The 19,472-nt window shown below is 39.6% G+C and overlaps 1 protein-coding gene across 4 annotated transcripts in view; it reads left to right on the top strand.

The window, feature by feature from the left end:
• LOC142743190 (complement decay-accelerating factor-like) overlaps positions 1–19,472 on the top strand; it is a 178,961-nt gene that overhangs the window by 135,277 nt on the left and 24,212 nt on the right. For all 4 annotated transcript variants that reach the window (XM_075853686.1, XM_075853683.1, XM_075853684.1 and 1 more), the window contains exon 11: positions 13,324–13,403. In XM_075853686.1, coding sequence (XP_075709801.1) covers positions 13,324–13,403 — 80 coding nt within the window. The remainder of the gene's footprint in view (positions 1–13,323; positions 13,404–19,472) is intronic.

Raw genomic sequence — 19,472 nt, 5'->3', positions numbered from 1 at the left:
GCATGCCAGGTTTGAAAAGCTGTTGAGGTGCCAAAACAGTAGGAATCCCCCCAATAGTGACCCCATTTTGGAAACTACACCCCTAAAGGAAATCATTTATGGTTGTTGTTACCATTTTGACCGCACAGTTTTTTCACAGCACCTATTTGAATTGGGCTGTGAAATGAAAAAAATGACATTTTTTCCAATAAGATGTCATTTTTTTTATCAAAATTTCTTATTTTCACAGGGAACAAAATACCCCATTTTATTGCCCAATTTCTCCTTAGTGCGGCAATACCCCATTTGTGGCAATAAACTGCCGTTTGGGCCCATGGGAGGCCTCAGAAGGGAAGGAGAGTTGTGTGTTCTTTGGAGTGCAGATTTTGCTGGTTTGGATTTCGGGTGCCATGTCGCATTTGCAGAGCCCCAGAGGTATCAAAGCAATGGAAACACACCAGAAGTGACCCCATTTTGGAAACTACACCCCTCAAGGAATTCATTTATGGGTAATGTGACCATTTAGACCCCATAGTTTCTTCACAGAACTTATTTGAATTGGGCTGGGAATTAAAAAAAAATATATATTTTTTCCAATATGTCGTTTTAGCTCAAAAATTCTTATTTTCAAAAAAAGAAATAAAATACTCCATTTTGTTGCCAAATTTGTCCTTAGTGCGGCAATACCCCATTTGTGGTGATAAACTGCCGTTTGGGCCCATGGGAGGGCTCAGAACGAAAGGACCACCATTTGGCCTACTTGGGATTTTCTGGTGCTAAGTCATGTATGCAGAAGCCCCTGAGGTACCAGTACAGTTGAAACCCGCAAGAAGTGACCCCGTTTTAAAAACGACACCCTTAAGGCATTCATCTAGAGGTGTAGTGAGCATTTTGACCGGAGACATACACCCCATAAACTGTAATGTGGGTTCTCCTGGGTACGGCAATACCCTACATGTGGCTGTTATCAGCTGCCTGGGCACACAGCAGGGCCCAGAGGGGAAAGACGAAGGGGGATAAGCTGTGCGGAGTACATCAGGGTAAGTAAAATTGGGGTAAATTATAAGCCAAGGGATGTATGATAAACTTTAAAACACTCTTTCATACAGAGCTCCGGTTTTTCGGGACACGTGTCACATTGATATATTGTGTCCTCCCTTATCCACCTCTTATAGCAGACTTTGTACCTCTTTTGACTTTTTCCCTTCTTGCCAGTTTGGGGAACTTCTCCTGGAAAGTGTTGCCCTGGTACGATGCGTGTGGCCTCGCTTCCAGAAGTACTGGGTGCCCCCCCCCCCCCTTCTTGGTCCCTAAAGATTAGGTTGTTGATAATCACCTCTTGAAATTCCATGAATGTTCCCGTCTGGCCTGTACATCGACGTAGCACGTACACATTGTACAATGCCATCTGTATGATGTGCACGGCCAGCTTCTTATACCACACCGCATGGCGCTGTAGGGCTTCAGGACTTGATCTGACAAGTCCACCCCTCCCATGTACCAATTGTAGTCCAGGATGCAGTCTGGTGCACTCTCATATAGCTTATACATCTTCACGCCATACCTTGCCCTCTTACTCGGCAGGTACTGGCGGAATTGAAGCCTCCCTTTAAAATGTACCAAGGACTCATCAATAGAAATACACTTCTCGGGGGTGTTTGCTTGGGAAAACCGGGCACTGAAACTGTCTAATAGGGGTCTCCGTTTATACAAACGGTCAAAACTGGGGTCATCTCGGGGTGTACACGGCTCATTATCAGTATAATGTAAGAAGCAAAGTATTGCCTAATTTATTAATTTTTTTAGGTTACAGTTCAGTTCTGAAGTTGCTTTGAGGGGCCTATATATTAGAAACCCCTATCAAACACCCCATTTTAGAAACTCGACCCCTCAAAGTATTCACAACAGCATTTAAAAAGTTTATGAACCCTTTAGGTGTTTCACAGAAATTTACAGCAAAGTAGAGGTGAAATTTACATTTTTTTTTTGTCAGAAAATCCTCTTTATACCATTTTTTTTATAACACAAAAGGTTTTATCAGAGAAACGCAACTTAATACTTATTACCCAGATTCTGCAGTTTTGAGAAATATCCTACATGTGGCCCTAGTGCGGTAATGGACTGAAGCAGCGGCCTCAGAAGCAAAGGAGCAACTAGTGGATTTTGAGGCCTCTTTTTTATTAGGCACCATGTCCGGTTTGAAGAGGTCTTGTGGTGCCAAAACAGTGGAAACCCACAAAAAGTGACCCCATTTTGGAAACGAGACCCCTTGAGGAATTCATTGTAGTTTTCTTGGGGTGCATGCGGCTTTTTGATCAGTTTTTATTCTATTCTTAGGTGGCGTGGTGACTAAAAAACAGCAATTCTACTATTGTTTTTTTTTTCGTTTTTTTTTACAGCATTCACCGTGTGCTATAAATGACATATTCACTTTATTCTGCGTGGCGATACGATTACGACGATACCAGATGTTTATAGTTTTTTTATGTCTTATGGCGTTTGCACAATAAAATAAGTTTTGTAAAAAATCATTCACTTTTTGTGTTACCTTATTCTAAGCCAGAACTTTTTTTATTTTTCCATCAATAAAGCCGTGCGAGGACTTATTTTTGCGTAACGAACTGTAGTTTCGATCAGTACCATTTTTAGGTACATGCGACTTTTTGATCTCTTTTTATTCCATTTTTTGGGAGGTGAAGTGATCAAACAATTCTGATTGTGGTACGGTTTATTATTATTTTCTTTTACGCCGTTCACCCTGCGGGATAAATAACGAAATAATTTTGTAGTTCAGGCCGTTACGGACACGGCGATACCAATTATGTAGAGTTTATTTGTTTGTTCATATATTTTTATTAATAATAAAGGACTGATAAGGTAAAAAGGGGGATTTTTACTTTTAATACTTTTAAAACTTTTATTTTCTTATTTTTACACATCTTTTTTTTTTTTAACTTTTTTTTAACTTTATTACTTTGTCCCACTAGGGGACTTGAGGGCAGGAGGCCCTGATCGTAATTCTAATACACTGCACTACATGCGTAGTGCAGTGTATTCGAACTGTCAGCTACTCACTGACAGCAAGCATAGTGGGTCCTGGCTTCCGTCGATGGCATAGCCGGATGCCATTGTTTGGTGTCCGGTTGCCATAGTCCCCATCGCAGGCCGCTATCGTGTAGCTGGCGGGCGATGGCAGCTTAACCCCTAAAAAGCCGCAATCTCTATTGAACGCGGCTTTTAAGGGCTTAATCAGCGGGGACACAGCGATCGGTCCCCGCTGTAGGAGCTGTGACAGCTGCTGTACGAGACCGCAGCTGTCACAGCTCCTGTATGTGTCGGGAGGACGGCCGAAATGGCCGTTACTCCCGAGACGTACTATTAGGTCATGGAGCGCGAACGATACAGCTACCATGACCTAATAGTACGTCCAGGAGCGGGAAGGGGTTAATGCTTATTCTGACGTTTGTGCCAAAATCAGCGTAAAAAAACACTGTGAACTGGGCCTTATGCATTACTTTCCTTTACATTCCGCTCTCTAAAGGGAATGTGTTGCGAATGAAAATTTATTTTTTTTTAAGTTACTTATTTTTATTATATTTACGTTTTTGGCTGCATTTTTTTTTTCTTCCACATGTTAGGAAGTATTAAAAATGAAATAATAATTTGACATTTTTTTCCTATGTTGGCCACCAGAGGGAGCACTTCCCAGAATTACAGCAAGGTAAATAAGGGAAAGCAAGCTGACTCACAGCTGTTGTAAATGTGGGAGTGAATCTCACGCCCCCTCCCTATTTTTGGCTACAAGCCAGGAAAAGGTGTCTTCAAATTGCTAAGCAGTGTCCGGCTCCCATTTTGGGAGAGCATTTACGATGCAACTGGTTGAAGCTATAGGACACAGCAAATGGCTAAGAATGATGAAAGTCAAGAGGGAAGCCCCTGTGGTAAATTACTTTACAGTTGACAGGTTCACACCGTGTATTTGACATGTTTTGTTTTTTTTTTGCGCATTTTACGTGCCAAAAACCGCATTAAATAACGCTTGATTACGCTTTTCATTTACATAATTGGTAAAGCGCACTGTTTTTTTAAAAAACGCGTTGTGTAAATAAAGAAGTGCCGAGTCAATTCCTTTGCACATAAAATGCACCAAATATTCCCAGAATCAGTGGGAGTCCTAACTACGCGCCCAAAAACTTGCAAAAAGCACACACACAAACTGCAAAAACACCTCTGCAAATAAAGAGGAAGTGTGCATGGCCCCATAGAAATAAATGGCTCTGTGTGCTATCTGTTCACAAAAAACGGATAGCACACTGAGGCATTTCACTGAAGGGTGCTTGAGACCTAACTTTATTTTTTTTGCAGGTTCCGCTGGACCTATTGGACTACGTCATAGATTCGGTGGTCTACTGTGATGATCTACGGTGTTTGTTTAAATAAAATGGTTAGTGAGGATTGTGTGGGAGTGTTTATTTCTATAAAAATATTTTCTTATGTCTGTTTTTTTTTACTACTTTATTACCACCTTAGTAATGCCAGTTGTCTGTTTGACGATGTCCATTACTAAGGCGAGGCTTCATGTTAGTGCAATGTTAGGGGTTAGTGCTAGCTCTTTACTGGCTAACACTAAGCCCCACCTTAGTAATGGATGTCGTCAAATAGACAACTGGCATTACTAAGGTGGTAATAAAGTATTAAAAAAACACAGAGATTAGAAAATATTTTTATTGAAATAAAAACTCCCCCACACAATCCTCGCTAACCATTTTATTAAAAAAACAAAAGCGTAGATCGCAGTAGTCCAACGAATCTACAATATGCCCCGCGGAACCTGCAAAGCAAAAATAATAAAGTTAGTAATATGAAAAATATAAATACTCATACTCGCCTACAGTGACTTCTGTCTACACCCCACAATAAATACTAGAGGACCCTGCACACACACACACCCCCACATCACACAACCCACACACACACGCCCACCATTACACAACCCCCCACGGCTCTGCCACACGCACAGCTCTGCTGCGCGCACGCTCAGTGCTGCTAAGCGTGCGCCCACGCACAGCTCTGCTGCACGCCCGCCCAGAGTGAAACAGCAGAAGCGGAGGACGCAATGAACGGGAGCCGTTCATTATGTCCTATGCCCTGTAGCTGCCGTATTCCATCTGTGTATGTGTCGTTAAGAGACACCTACAGAGATTAAATAAATCATGGCAGCCCCAGTAAAGTAAGAAAGTGTTAATAAAAAAAAAAAACATTGTGTGTGTGAAAACACAAAGTCTATATAATATTTTATTAAATAAAAACACATAAATTTATATAAGTGCCCTATCTCCTACATAATCTGATCGGCGCTGTAATATAGATAACCGGAGTGGTTTTTATTTTGAAAAACGATCATTTTTAAGCAAGTTATTTTAATGAGTTTCTTAATGACCAACTGTGTTTTTACTTTTGACCAAGTGGGTGTTGTAAAGAAGTGTATGACGCTAACCAATCAGTGACCAATCGGCTTCATGCACTTCTCATTGTTCCAGCTCCGCATGATCCACAGCACCGTGTGATTGTGCAGTGAATGAATCTGGGCTGAAACAATAAGAAGTGTATGACACTGATTGGTCACTGATTGGTCAGCCTCATACACTTCTTTACAACACCCACTTGGTCAAAAGTAAAAACACGCCCAGTTGGCCATTAAGAAACTCATTAGCATAAATCTAAAATTGTTCATAACTTGCTCAAAAATGATCGTTTTTCAAAATAAAAACCTCTTATCTACATTACAGCACCGATCACATTATGTAGGAGATAGGGCACTTATAATGTGGTGATAGAGCCTCTTTAAAGAAGCACTCCGGCAAACTTTTTTTTTTTTTTTTTGCACATTGCATGGTTATTCACCAGCAGTATTTTACCAGTGTGATTTTGTTTCTTCCCAGCTCAGTTGCATCTATCTATACATTTTGAGCCTTTCATTATGGGGAGCTGTCATGTGATCTCAGTCTGACCCCCAAAATAGACCATGTTTTCATGTGTAGACAGGTCAGTTTCTCCTGAATGGCTGACTTCCTGTGAACTACAGGATTACATTATCACCTATCAAATACCTGCTGGCAGCACAGAGATACTCCCCACCCAGCTCTACCCTCCTTGTTCCTCTCTGGTTCCCCATGTATATAGTGCTACTGAGGAGATCATTTCTGCCTTCTCTAAGGGAGCATGAGTGCAGTGATATAATAGGTGAGCCCATACAATAATTAGCTGTAGAGTTAAACAAAACACCCCTGACTCATACTGAATGTCTATACTATCTGTGAGTGCTGTATGCAAAGAGACAGGCTGAAGCTGCATCACATAGGATACACTGAGACGCTGCAGTTAGGGGACAGTAGTTCTATGTCACTGATCTATCACTTGCTGCACTTAGATAGGACTCCGTGCAAGTGCAGTGTTATGAGACTGCTCCCAAAAATCATGGTTAAAATACGGTACACCAAGGCCACCCCAATCTAGTCTAGAGTAAAACTAATAAATTTTCATTCTTATTCTCCAAATATGCCATATACGTTTAATAGAAACTTCTAAGAAATTTGAACCAAAAATCCAACAGCCATATCGGAGAGATGCAGAAGGTGATGTAAAACCATAGCCAGAAGTGAAAGTCACTTCCAAAAGATTGATTTTAGTTTTTAACGTCTTAATATGGGGTTTCAAATTAAGTGAAATTCTTCAGGATGAGGGGATATCACAACACCCAAGTATAAGATGGAAGAAACTACCCTAAGACAAAAACTATTTTCAATCGGGTGGTTGTTCAAGGGTAGTATGTTTGATTTCTGCCAGTTTACAAAGAAGACAGAAAATTTCAAATAGTACCTCTAGTGATCTAAAAGGATCAGCCTGCTCCTTTACACGGCTATCAGCATATAGTAAAACATTTTTGGAGAAACCTTCCTGTTCAAAGACAGATACACGAGAGTTGTCTTATCAAAAGAGTGAAAGGCTCACATACTAGATTAAACAAAAGATGGAAAAGGTGACAGCCCTGCCTCGTTCCCCTCTGCAAACAAAAAAATTATGACCTGGTCTCATTAACAGACACATGCTGATGGATTTTTATACATAGTCCTAATCCATTTAATGAAGCTTGAGCTGAAGCAAAACCTATTCAAAATTTCAAACATGAATTCCCACTCCACACAGTCAAATGCTTTGACCACTTCCAGTAAGATTAACAAGCAATTCCCATTCGCGGAAGGTGTATATTTAAAAAGACCATATGCAGGTAAATAGACGTTGATCTGCAACACATGAAGCCTGAATAATTCTCATGTGCCAAACCTCCAACAATCCAGTCAAGGCGATTCACTAAAATCTTACAGAATATTTTAGCGTCCGAATTAGTTCGAGAAATTGGTCGATAAGGTTCGGCAAAGAACTTGACTTTGCCTTCCTTCAGTAATAAAGTAATTATTGCCTCGTACATTGAAGGGGGCAATAGCTCAATACTAAACGCATATTGAAAACGTAATAAATAGTAACGTATCGTCGGTTTAAATAGTAACGTAGTAACGTATCGTCGGAGACAATACGGTCCATATGCTTTGAAACCTTGTAAAATATTAATTGCTGCAATGATTTCAGCTCTGGAAATAGGGGCATCCAACATTGATCTATCTGGAAATTAAATAGTATCCAAGACTTGAGCAAGTTCAGAAGCAGAGTAATCCCTGTTTTGCATATAAAGTGAACTATAGAATAGATCTAACAAACACAAGCTTCTACATTATGCTTCAATAATAAGCTGTGCTGCATTATATTGGTGGAAACTGTCAGGAAGAGGTCTGGCAGACCAAAGGCCATTACAAAATCAGATGTAAAGTTTTGGAGTGTCAACAGTTTATGTGATTGGCGCCTCACAGCACAAAATCTTCAAGCCCAGCTTAATTCAGCAAGAAATAAACAAGTTTCCATTTTAACTATGAAGAGAAAACTTCTATCTGCATGTTTGACAAGTCGAGTATCCGTTAGAAAGCCACTGCTAATTTTGTAAAATAAGAAAAAAAAGACTTGCCTGGTCCAAGCAGCACCTCCAGTGAACTATTGAAGAGTGGAAGAAGGTCTTATGGACTGAGGAATCCAAATTTGACATCTTTGGTACATCGCGCAGGGTTTTTGTACCTCGTCGAGTACGTGAAAGGATGCTTTCTCGGTGTGTGACACCAACTGTCAAACACGGAGGAGGAAGCATGATGGTTTGGGGCTCTTTTGTTACATCCAGATTTGGCAACTTGCACAGGGTTACTGGCACACTGGACAAAAGGGTTACCACATCATTTTGATGCACCATGCATTACCCTCTGGTATATACCTACTTGGTCAGGGGTTTATATTACAGCAAGACCATGATCCAAAACAACCAAGAAGTACGATATATATCAGAACTACCTAAGAAGACCAGAAGAAGCTGGTAGGCTTCAAAGAATGGAATGGCCTGCACAGTCTCCAGACTTAAACCCAATTGAGCTTGTTTGGGATAAACTAGACACAAGGGTAAAAGCAAAGCAATCTACAAGTGCAGTACATTTCAGGGAACTTCTGCAACAATATTGGGAAGACATTTCTGACCAATATCTTAATTCAATTGTAGAAAGAATGCCTCGGTTGTGTAAAGCTGTTATATCCGCTAGAGGTGGCTACTCTGATGAGTCAAAAATCTATATTTAATTAGTTGAAACAAAGTTAATCTATTATTTGTATTCATCTTAACTTGTTTGTTTCTTCTATGCTTTCATTTCAAAGTACATCTGAGACATTAAACCGTGTAAATATCAATACAAACGGGAAAAATTTAGGTGTTACAACAAATCCGACAGAAATGGACATACGGCAGATTTTTACACGTCAATTTCTGCACGGAAAGTTTCCACAGCCAATGGGTGAGATTTATTCAAATCTCCACTTTGCAGCTACTTTGATTCGCTGCAGACTTTCCATATGCAAATCCGGACGAAAAATCCGCATAATTTCCACTATGTGTGAACGTAGCCTTTACAGTAAGTTTGAAGCACGGCTGTCTGTGAAGCTGTAGATCAGAAAGGAAGAGGAAGTTAAAGAGGCTCTGTCACCAGATTTTGCAACCCTTATCTGCTATTGCAGCAGATCGGCGCTGCAATGTAGATTACAGTAACGTTTTTCTTTTTAAAAAACGAGCATTTTTGGCCAAGTTATGACCATTTTTGTAGTTATGCAAATGAGGCTTGCAAAAGTCCAAGTGGGCGTGTATTATGTGCGTACATCGGGGCGTTTTTAATACTTTTACTAGCTGGGCGTTCTGATGAGAAGTATCATCCACTTCTCTTCAGAACGCCCAGCTTCTGGCAGTGCAGATCTGTGACGTCACTCACAGGTTCTGCATCGTGTCGGACACATCGGCACCAGAGGCTTCAGTTGATTCTGCAGCAGCCTCGGCGTTAGCAGGTAAGTCAATGTAGCTACTTACCTGCAAACGCTGATGCTGCTGCAGAATCAACTGTAGCCTCAGGTGCCGATGTGTCCTCGCTCGTCTGACACGATGCAGGACCTATGAGTGACGTCACAGCAGTGATCAGGCAGAAGCTGGGCGTTGTGAAGAGAAGTGGATGATACTTCTCATCAGAACGCCCAGCTAGTAAAAGTATTAAAAACGCCCCGATGTACGCACATAATACACGCCCACTTGGACTTTTACTTTTAAACACACCCACTTGGACTTTTGCAAGCCTCATTTGCATAACTACAAAAATGGTCATAACTTGGCCAAAAATGCTTGTTTTTTAAAAATAAAAACGTTACTGTAATCTACATTGCAGCGCCTATCTGCTGCAATAGCAGATAGGGGTTGCAAAATCTGGTGACAGAGCCTCTTTAAATATTATAGTAAGTACTGCAGCATATAATTTTTCAATTAGAACTACAGGTACAGTTTGATTGGTAACCCATTATTTTTCATTTCCATAATTAACTCCTTAATGACCACCCCCGTCTTTTGACGGCATGCGGTGCACGTCACCAGTCTACAATGACGTCTTTTGGCGTCGCTGTAGATGAGGCTGATGAGCGCTCGTGTGAGCGCTCATCCTCTAAGCAGGAGTTGTAACTAACAGCTCCTGATCTTAGAGAAGCCTCCTGAATACAGCTGGGGTCTGTGACCGCAACATGATCAAAGGGAATTCCCCTCTTTGATCGCATCACCGGAATCCCTGTGATGCGATCAAACACCGGGGAATCCCTCTGCAGTCAGCCCTGGGGACCTAGAAGGGACCCCAGGGCTGTCTGTTCCGTTTGCCTGCTGTTCGGGCACACTATGTGCTGCCCTAACAGCAGCCTGTGTCATAGTGACACAGTGTAATGTATTAGCATACAGGAGTATGCTAATACATTATAAGTATAAAATAAAGTTATCCCTTAATGGGAATCCAAAAAAGGTAACAAAATAAATAAATAAAAAAAGTCCCAAAAAAAGGCATTATTTTGCATAAAATAAATTTTACTGCCCCTACACTAAATAAAAACAGAAAACCTACACATATTAGGTATCTGAATGACCACAATCGCCTGAAGAATTAATCGAATAGGTTATTTAGCGTGAAACATGAACGGGATAAAAAAAAAAAGAAAAACAATACCAAGAATCGCTTTTTCCTATATTCACGCCGTAAATTTTTTTTTACCCCCAAACTGTGGGGAAAAATATACTATTTCTCTCGCATAAAACAAGGCCTCAAACAGCCACGTCAATGAAAAAATAAAAAAGTTATGGCTGCTGAAAGGCAGAGAGGCAAAAACAGAAAAATTTAGCTGGTCATTAAGGTCTTTTCAGTTCCGGTCATTAAGGGGTTAAAGGCTATGTACGCCAATCGTTTTTCTTAAGAAAATTGTATCCGTGTGATTAGTGCAACTTTCAAAATACTTTTTATTAAAAATTACTTTGACTTTTTAGTACTTTTTATAAAAAATTTTTTTGCTTTTTGAGATACAGCTGCTCTGTATACTGTATACAGAACAGCTGTATCTTGTGATATTTCTGACATGCAGGATTTACCTGTTATCGATCACATCTAAGTTCATAAGTTAGATATGATCGATTACAGGTGGATTCAGAGACATGCAGGACCCGCTTTCACTGAACCAGTCACTCATGCGGACCTGATGGATTCAGGTCTTCGCACAACAGCTGCATCTCAAAAAGTAAAAATTATTTCAAAAGTTGCACCAATCACACTATAGAAATTATTGAAATAGTATACAATATAATCATAAAATGAATTTATTTATTTTTTAAAGTTTTTTTTTTTTTTTTTTTTTTCATTTTCTTGATTTGCAGCCTACAGTGAAAATTGAATGTTATAGCTTAGTTATTAATAGTAGGCAGACATATTTGATCAAAAGATGTTTATGGGATTATAGATTCGATTTTAGAATATTCTATCCTTTGCTTCAGCGGGAGATTAGGCACTGTGGAAGGTGTTAGAGGGTTATAGCGCTCAGATTTGCGGACCGCTGGGACCCCACTATTTCTGAAAATGAAGGCACTACGGCAGCACTACGTTCCCTTACAAACTCAGGATTGGTGGAGATCCTGGCAATCTGTTTCCAAAGATCACTTTCTGTAATGGGGATAACCCATCCCTACCCCTCTCCATAGACTTCTATGGGAACCTGTAACGTGATCCTTGAGTGAGCTGATTTAGCAGAAAAATTCAGAAAGGGAACAGTTAGGAGACATTTTTTTCTAATAAGATATATTACAAATCTTTCTGTGTTCACTTATACTGTTTATGTATGAAAAGTTTGTTAAAGTTAGGGCCTGTTCACATCACTGTTCATTTCCGTTCCGGGGTTCCGTCAGAGATCTTTTCGTATATACTGGTATTTTATTCCAGAAGTCTCCTATTCCAAGCTGACTGTGGTTGTTAATAATTCATTCAGTATGTGTACTGTTTTGTTTTTTTGGTGATCCATCATTGATTTTATTATGTGCAATATTTTATGTATTTCAATAAAATTTATACTTTTTGATATCATTAGTTATGGTTGCCTGACCCTTTTTTGAGTTGGGTTTAATGTTTGCAAGGAGTTGTAAAAACTTTCAATTCTGTGGACGATATATATGCATAAACAGGATAACATTCAATGCAATAATTCTTAACTTATCCGGTTTTCCGACGGAATCAATAGCGTAGTCGACTCCGCTATTGATTCCGTCAGACCTGCCGGAATGGTGACGAACGGAAACCATTAGCGATGTTTCCGTCACTATTGAGATCAATGGTAACTGAAACGGAGGCTGTGCTTTTCACTTTCCGTTGCGGGGTTCACCCGACGGAAACCTCAGACGGAACCCCGGAACGGAAATGAACGGTGATGTGAACAGGCCCTTAGTGACCATTTAAGATAAAAGTGAAGAGCAGCTCAGGCAGATCGAGGAGACTGTTATCGGAGATGGGGCTGGTGAATTCAATGTCCATCTCAAACTGTAAAGCATCCCTCTACTGCTGTGAAGAAAGTTTAAATTTACAGGAAGAAAAACAAAGCATGATATTAAATAAGTTAAGAATTATTGCATTGAATTTTATCCTGTTTATACATAACTATCGTCCATAGAATTGAAAGTTTTTGCAACTCCTTGCAAATATTAAACCTAACTCAAAAAAGGGTCATGCAACCATAATTAATGATATCAAAAAGTATAAATTTTATTGAAATCAATGATGGATCACCAAAAAAACAAAACAGTACACATACTGAATGAATTATTAACTACCACAGTCAGCTTGGAATAGGAGACTATTATGGAGTAAAATACCAGTATATACGAAAAGATCTCTAAGACAGCAGATAGCTAGTCAAATAGTAATTTGTACGCTTCAGTAACATGAAATTACACCACCTGTCCAAAAATATATATGGACCTATGAGAGGAGGTGCAAATCTATGTGGCTATTAACTGCTCTGGATCTGTCTGATACTCTCAGATAACAGTAAAAATTAGCTCACCTAGGTAGATGTTCAGAAGTGTGTCTGGTCACCTCGGAGACGAGATGACCAGCTATCTGCTGTATTAGAGATTTTTTCATATATATACTGGTATTTTACTCCATTATAGCCTCCTATTCCAAGCTGACTGTGGTTGTTAATTCATTCAGTATCTGTACTGGTCTTTTTTGGTGATTCATTATTGATTTTATTATGTGCAATATTTTAAGTATTTCAATAACATTTTATACTTTTTGATATCATTCGTTATGGTTGCATGACCCTTTTTTTGAGTTACATTGAATGTTATCCGTTTCATTTCAGCTATACGATGTTGTCTTCGACCAATTATCGAGAATGTCAAGAAGATGGAACTTGGAGCGCTGGTGATATTATCTGTTCAGGTTTGTTTATTAAATCACTTAATCTTCTGTATTTCATTGTTCACCTGCATATAGTTCTTCTACCGCATTCTCTTTCTTCATGTGACCTTTGTTCATGTATGATTTTGTTCACCTTCGTGTAGTCCTACTACCGCATTTTCTTCTTAGTGACCTCTGTGCATATACAATTCAGTCACATTTATCGCCTTCTGTTCCATGGGTAATTTATATAGTTGGTGTTGCTGAAACGTGGATGGACTCTTCACATGATTGGCTGTAAGTCTTTTATAATGTTTCTGAAATACAGGGCAAATAGGTAATGCGGTGGTGTACGTCTATATGTGAGAAGTGATATGAAAGGGATTGTTAAAGAGGCAATAGTGGCTGAAGTTTGTGAGAATGTTGAAATCTTGTGGGTGGAATTGCAAAGGGAGGTAAACACTGTGAAATTTTTTTTGGGGTGTAATCTATAGACCCCTCAACATTACTGAGGAGATGGAAGGTCAGCTATATAAAGAAACGGAGCTAGCTGCAGAGGCTGGTACTGTAGTGATAATGGGAGATTTTAATTAACCAGATACTAATTGGTGTCATGGTTCTGCTTCAACTGCGAAGGGGAGAAATTTCCTCATCTTGTTGCAGGGAAAAAGAAGTGATGCTTGGTTGGATCTGGTAATATCTAACAATGCAGGAATGCCACCGTTTGTGAAAACCTTGGAAACAGTGACTTCAATATAATAACATATTGTCTAAACTGTAAAAAAAAACAGAGAACCAATTTCTTCAGGTTAACCCCTTCCCACAATATCACGTACAGTTACGTAATGGGAACTGGTGTTTTAACGCATTCCCATGTAACTGTACGTGAAGGAGATGGAGCTAGCTCAGGAGCTGAGCCAGCTCCATCACCGTCGGGTGCCAGCTGTATGTTACAGCTGGCACCCTGATGTAACGACCAGGACTGGAGCTAGCCTCCGATCCGGCCGATTAACCCCTCAGATGCTGCAATCAATAGAGATCGCAGCATGTGAGGAGTTTTTAGCCACCGGCACCCCAGCAACGTGATCGCTGTGTTGCCGGTGACTGCAATGGCAACCGGAGGCCTAATACAGCAACCGCTGCATCTTAGCGGTTTGTATCAAATCGGCAGCCTGCCATGCGATGGCAAGGCAGGTGACTGCTACTATGGCAACAGGAGGCCTAACAATGGCCTGATCGGCTTGCTGTCAGTGAACAACTGACAGTTTTAATACATTGCACTACATAGGTAGTGCAATATATTAGATCAAAAAAACATTTGGAGCTTCAAGTAATTTATTATTGAAAAAAATAAGTCATACATATTTGGTATCGCTGCGTCCGTAATGACCTGAACTATAAAAATATTATGTTATTTATATATACGCACAGTGAACGACAGTAAAAAAATACTGCCAGAATTGCTGTGGTTTTTTTTTTGTCACCTTGTCTCCCAAAAAAAAAGGATAAAAAGTGATCAAAAAGTCGCATGTATCCAAAAATGGTACCTATAAAAACTATAACTCGTCTCGCAAAAAAACAAACCCTCATACAGCTCCGTCGACGAAAAAATTAAAAAGTTATGGCTCTCACAACTTGGCGACAGGAAAAATACATTCTCTTTACATAAGTAATTTTATTGTGCAAAAAGTTGTAAAACATAAAAAAGTGCTATAAATTCGGTATCGCCGGAATCGGACTGGCCCGCAGAATAAAGTTAACATGTAGTTTATAATGCGTGGTGAACACTATATAAAAATAACTAAAAAAATATGCCAGAATTGCTGTTTTTTTTGTCACCTTGTCTCCCAAAAAAAAAGGATAAAAAGTGATCAAAAAGTTGCATGTACCCCAAAATTGTACCAATAAAAGCTACAGCTCATCCCGCAAAAATACAGCCCTCCTACTACTACGTCTATGAAAAAATTTAATTAGTTAAGACTCCAATAATTCAGGAAATAAAAATATCCAGTAGAGCAGCCCGAGGGGAACATTTCTTCTGTTTCAAGAGGCGAATTATCAAGGCACTAAAATTAGGGAACCAGGAAGGGGAGGTCCCAAACATATCTGCTGGAAGCGAGGGTGCCCATATTATACCAGGACTACACTTCCCAGCTAAATTCCCCAAACTGCAAAAGGTGCGGAGTGTGGACCAAAAGGGGGATAAGGAAGGACATTTATCAGTGCGACACTGGCCTGTGCAGAAATGATTGCTTCACATCGTAACACACATATATGGATTATTTTATTCTTTTTTTTACCTTATTATTATACACCAGTAAGACTCCAAACAAAACTACTACCAAGCAAAATCTGCCTTCTAAATGGCGCTCCCTCCCCTCTGAACCCTACAGCGTGGCCAAACAGCAGTTTACTTCCACATATATGGCATCGCCATACCCGGGAGAACCCATTTAACAATTTTTGGGGTGTGTGTCTCCAGTGGCACAAGCTGGGCACGACATATTTGACACTGAAATGGCATTTCTAGGGAAAAATTTTAATTTTTACTTTGCACTATCCGCGGTGCAATCATTTATGGAAAAGACCAGTGGGGTGAAAATGCTCACTACACCCCTTAATAAATGCCTTGAGCGGTGTAGTCTCCAAAATGGGGTCACTTGTCAGGGGTTTCTTTTATTATTTCACATCTGAGCCCTGCAATTGTGAACCAATACTTTGTAAGTCGCCAAATTAGGCCTCAATATTACATGGCGCTCTTTCACTCCTGAGCCTGGTCGAATTTCCAGGCAAAATATTAGGGCCACATGTAGGGTGTTTCTAAAACCGGGAGAAACAGCATAATAATTAGAGAGCTGTCTTGTTATGGTGGCACAAGCTGGGCACCACATATTGGCATATCTATGGAAAAAATCCCATTTTCACTCTGCAACATCGAGTGCACAACAATTTCTGCCAAACACCAGCAAGGTTAATATGCTCACTACACCCCTAGGTGAATAGCTTGAGGGGTGTTGTTTCCAAAATGGGGTCACTTCTGGGGGGATCCACTGTTTTGGTCCCACAGGGACTTTGCAAATGCGACACAGCGCCCAGAAACCAATCCAGCAAAATCTGTACTCCAAAAGCAAATGGCGCTCCTTCCTTTCTGAGGTCTGCCATGTGCCCAAACAGCAATTTATGACCACATATCGGGTATTGCTGTACTCGGGAGAAATTGCTTTACAAATGTTGGGTTCTTTTTTTTTATTTTATTTATTTCTTAAGAAAATGAAAAATTTTGAGCTAAAATTGTCTTATTGAAGAAAAAGGATTTTTTTTTATTTTCACTGCTCAGTTCTATTAAAATCTATGAAACACCTGTGGCGTCAAAATGTTCACTACACCCCTGAATTAATTTTTCAAGGGGTGTAGTTTAGTTAATGGAGTAACTTTTTGGTAGTTTCTACTGTACTGGTACCTTAGGGGCATTGCAAAAGCAAAATGGTGCAGAGAAACCAATCCAGCAAAATCTGTACTCCAAAAGCCAAATGGCGCTCCTTCCCTTCTGATCCTTGCCATGTGCCCAAACAGCAGTTTATGACCACATATGGGGTGTCTCCGTACTCCAGAGAAGTTGCTTTACAAATGTTGGGGTTCTTTTTTTCCTTTATTGAGAAAATGAAAAATTTTGAGCTAAAGCTATGTCTTATTGGAAAAAGGATTTTTATTTTATTTATCTTTACTGCCCAATTCTAATAAAAATCTATGAAACCCCTGTGGGATCAAAAAGCTCACTACACCGCTAGATGGATTCTTCAAGGGGTGTAGTTTCCTAAATGGAGTCACTTTTTTGGCGTTTTCACTGCTTTGGTGCCTTAGGGGCTTTGCAAATGCGACATGGCCTCCACAAATCATTCCTGCTAAATTTGAGCTCCAAATGGTGCTCTTTCCCTTCTAAGCCCCGCCGTGTGTCCAAACAGCCGTTTATCACCACATGAGGTATTGTTATTGTTTTACTCGGGAGAAATTGCTTTACAAATGTTGCGTTGCTTTTTCTCCTTTAGTCCTTGTGGAAATTAGAAAAAATTAGCTAAACCTAAATTTTCTTTGAAATAATGTAGATTTTCATTTTCATGGCCTACTTCGAATAATTTCTACAAAAAAACCTGTGGGGTCAAAATGCTCACTATACCCCTAGATAATTTCCTCAAGGAGTGTAGTTTCTAAAATGGGGTCACTTTTGGGGGATTTCCACTGTTTTGGCACTGCAAGAGCACTTCAAACCTGACATGGTGCCTAAAATATTTTCTAACAAAAAGGAGGCCCCAAAATCCTCTAGGTGCTCCTTTGCTTCTGAGGCCTGTGCTTCAGTCCATTAGCGCACTAGCACCACATGTGGGATATTTCTAAAAAGTGCAGAATCTGGGCAATAGATATTTAGTTCCATTTCTCTGGTAAAACTTTCTGTGTTACAAAAAAAATAGATTAAAAATGAATTTCTGCAAAAAAAAAATAAATTTGAAAATGTCACCTCTACTTTGCTTTCATTCCTGTGAAATGTCTCAAGGGTTAACCTTTCTAAATGCTGTTTTGAATATTTTGAGGGGTAAAGTTTTTTAAATGGGGTGACTTATCGGGGGTTTCTAATATATAAGGCTCTAAAATCCTCTTCACAACTGAACTGGCCCCTGTAAAAATAGTCTCTTGAAATTCTTTTGAAAATGTGTGAAATTGCTACTAAAGTTCTAAGCACTGTAATAGACATATGGGGGATGTTCATTAGCATAAATTTTTTTGTGGTATTTACTGCCTGTCTTACAAGCAGATACATTTAAATGTAGAAAAATGATAATGTTTGCAATTTTTCGCAAAATTTTTGTGTTTTCCACAATTAAATACTAAATGTATCAAGCAAATTTTGCCAGTAACATAAAATCCAATGTGTCACGAGAAAACCATCTCAGAATCGCTTGGATAGGTAAAAGCATTCCGAAGTTATTACCACATAAAGTGAAACATGTCAGATTTGGAAAATGAGGCTCTGTCAGGAAGGTCAAAAGTGACCAAAGAGGGAAAGGGTTTAAGGACTGCACTGCAGGACAGAAACAGGGAGCGACTAATGTCAAATAACGATACAAATGTTAAATTGGAGTACTTCTAATTACACTTTGGTCAATTATACGGATACCTAATTTCCTATAGGTAACAAGTATTAACGACTACATTTAAACCCCACATGGCTTACACCTTCTGTAAAATCGGGATAGGGCTCAGAAGACCGAAAAGACGGCGCAACTTACCAAAAGTACATTCTGATTCAGGGTCTCAAACATTATAAAGAAAGGAGGCTCATCTTTGTTAGTTGTACTAAATGATGGGCACAACTATGTAGAGCGTTTGTATGGCTTCCCGCCAGAAGGAAAATACTTTCGGTGTTCAAATTCCCAGGAAGACTGTGCCCACTGTGCTGGGGTATATATCCAAATAAAACTAGAAATAGTGTCACTTCAAACAAAACACCACTTTTTGTTAAGAGTCCCTGTCTTGCAAAAGCAATATCACTCAAGTGCGGTATCCTTATTAAAAAAAATATTTTGGAAAATGAGCAGTGATTTGATATGAACTACTCATCCACTTTTCCCGTGCACTAGTTTTGATACAACTCCCCCAATTATTTTTGTATTTGCTAGGGTACATTCACACATACTGGTGGTAGTGCAGCAAAAAGCGATACCGCTACAGCATGTGAGACGCGGCGGCAAGAACCCCAGTAAAACCATGTATTAAATATGCATAATTTTGCTGGGATTTTTCCGTTTTTGTTCTTGAATAAAGCGGTTCTATAGAAAAGCACAATTGTTATTATTTAGAAGGTTTATCCAGAATTGTGATTTAGAGGGTTTTTAACTTCTTCCCTTCCTGAGCTGTGATAGCTTGTCGTGGTAAGTGGGTCGTTCCTGCAAACCGCCTTACGATTAATACATTAAATAAGGCCTTATTCACACGAATGTCTGATTTGTGTTGGCAAAAGAACGGACCTTTTTCATGCATGTGACTGTCCGTGTTGTGTCAGTGTAGTTTCCGTGTGTCTCTTTCTCGTCCATGCAAGCACTTCCTGGTTTAACTTTT

Source organism: Rhinoderma darwinii, chromosome 2 (genome assembly GCF_050947455.1).
Source record: "Rhinoderma darwinii isolate aRhiDar2 chromosome 2, aRhiDar2.hap1, whole genome shotgun sequence".
NCBI classification, from domain to species: domain Eukaryota; kingdom Metazoa; phylum Chordata; class Amphibia; order Anura; family Rhinodermatidae; genus Rhinoderma; species Rhinoderma darwinii.
This window is presented reverse-complemented; position numbering and strand designations above follow the sequence as displayed.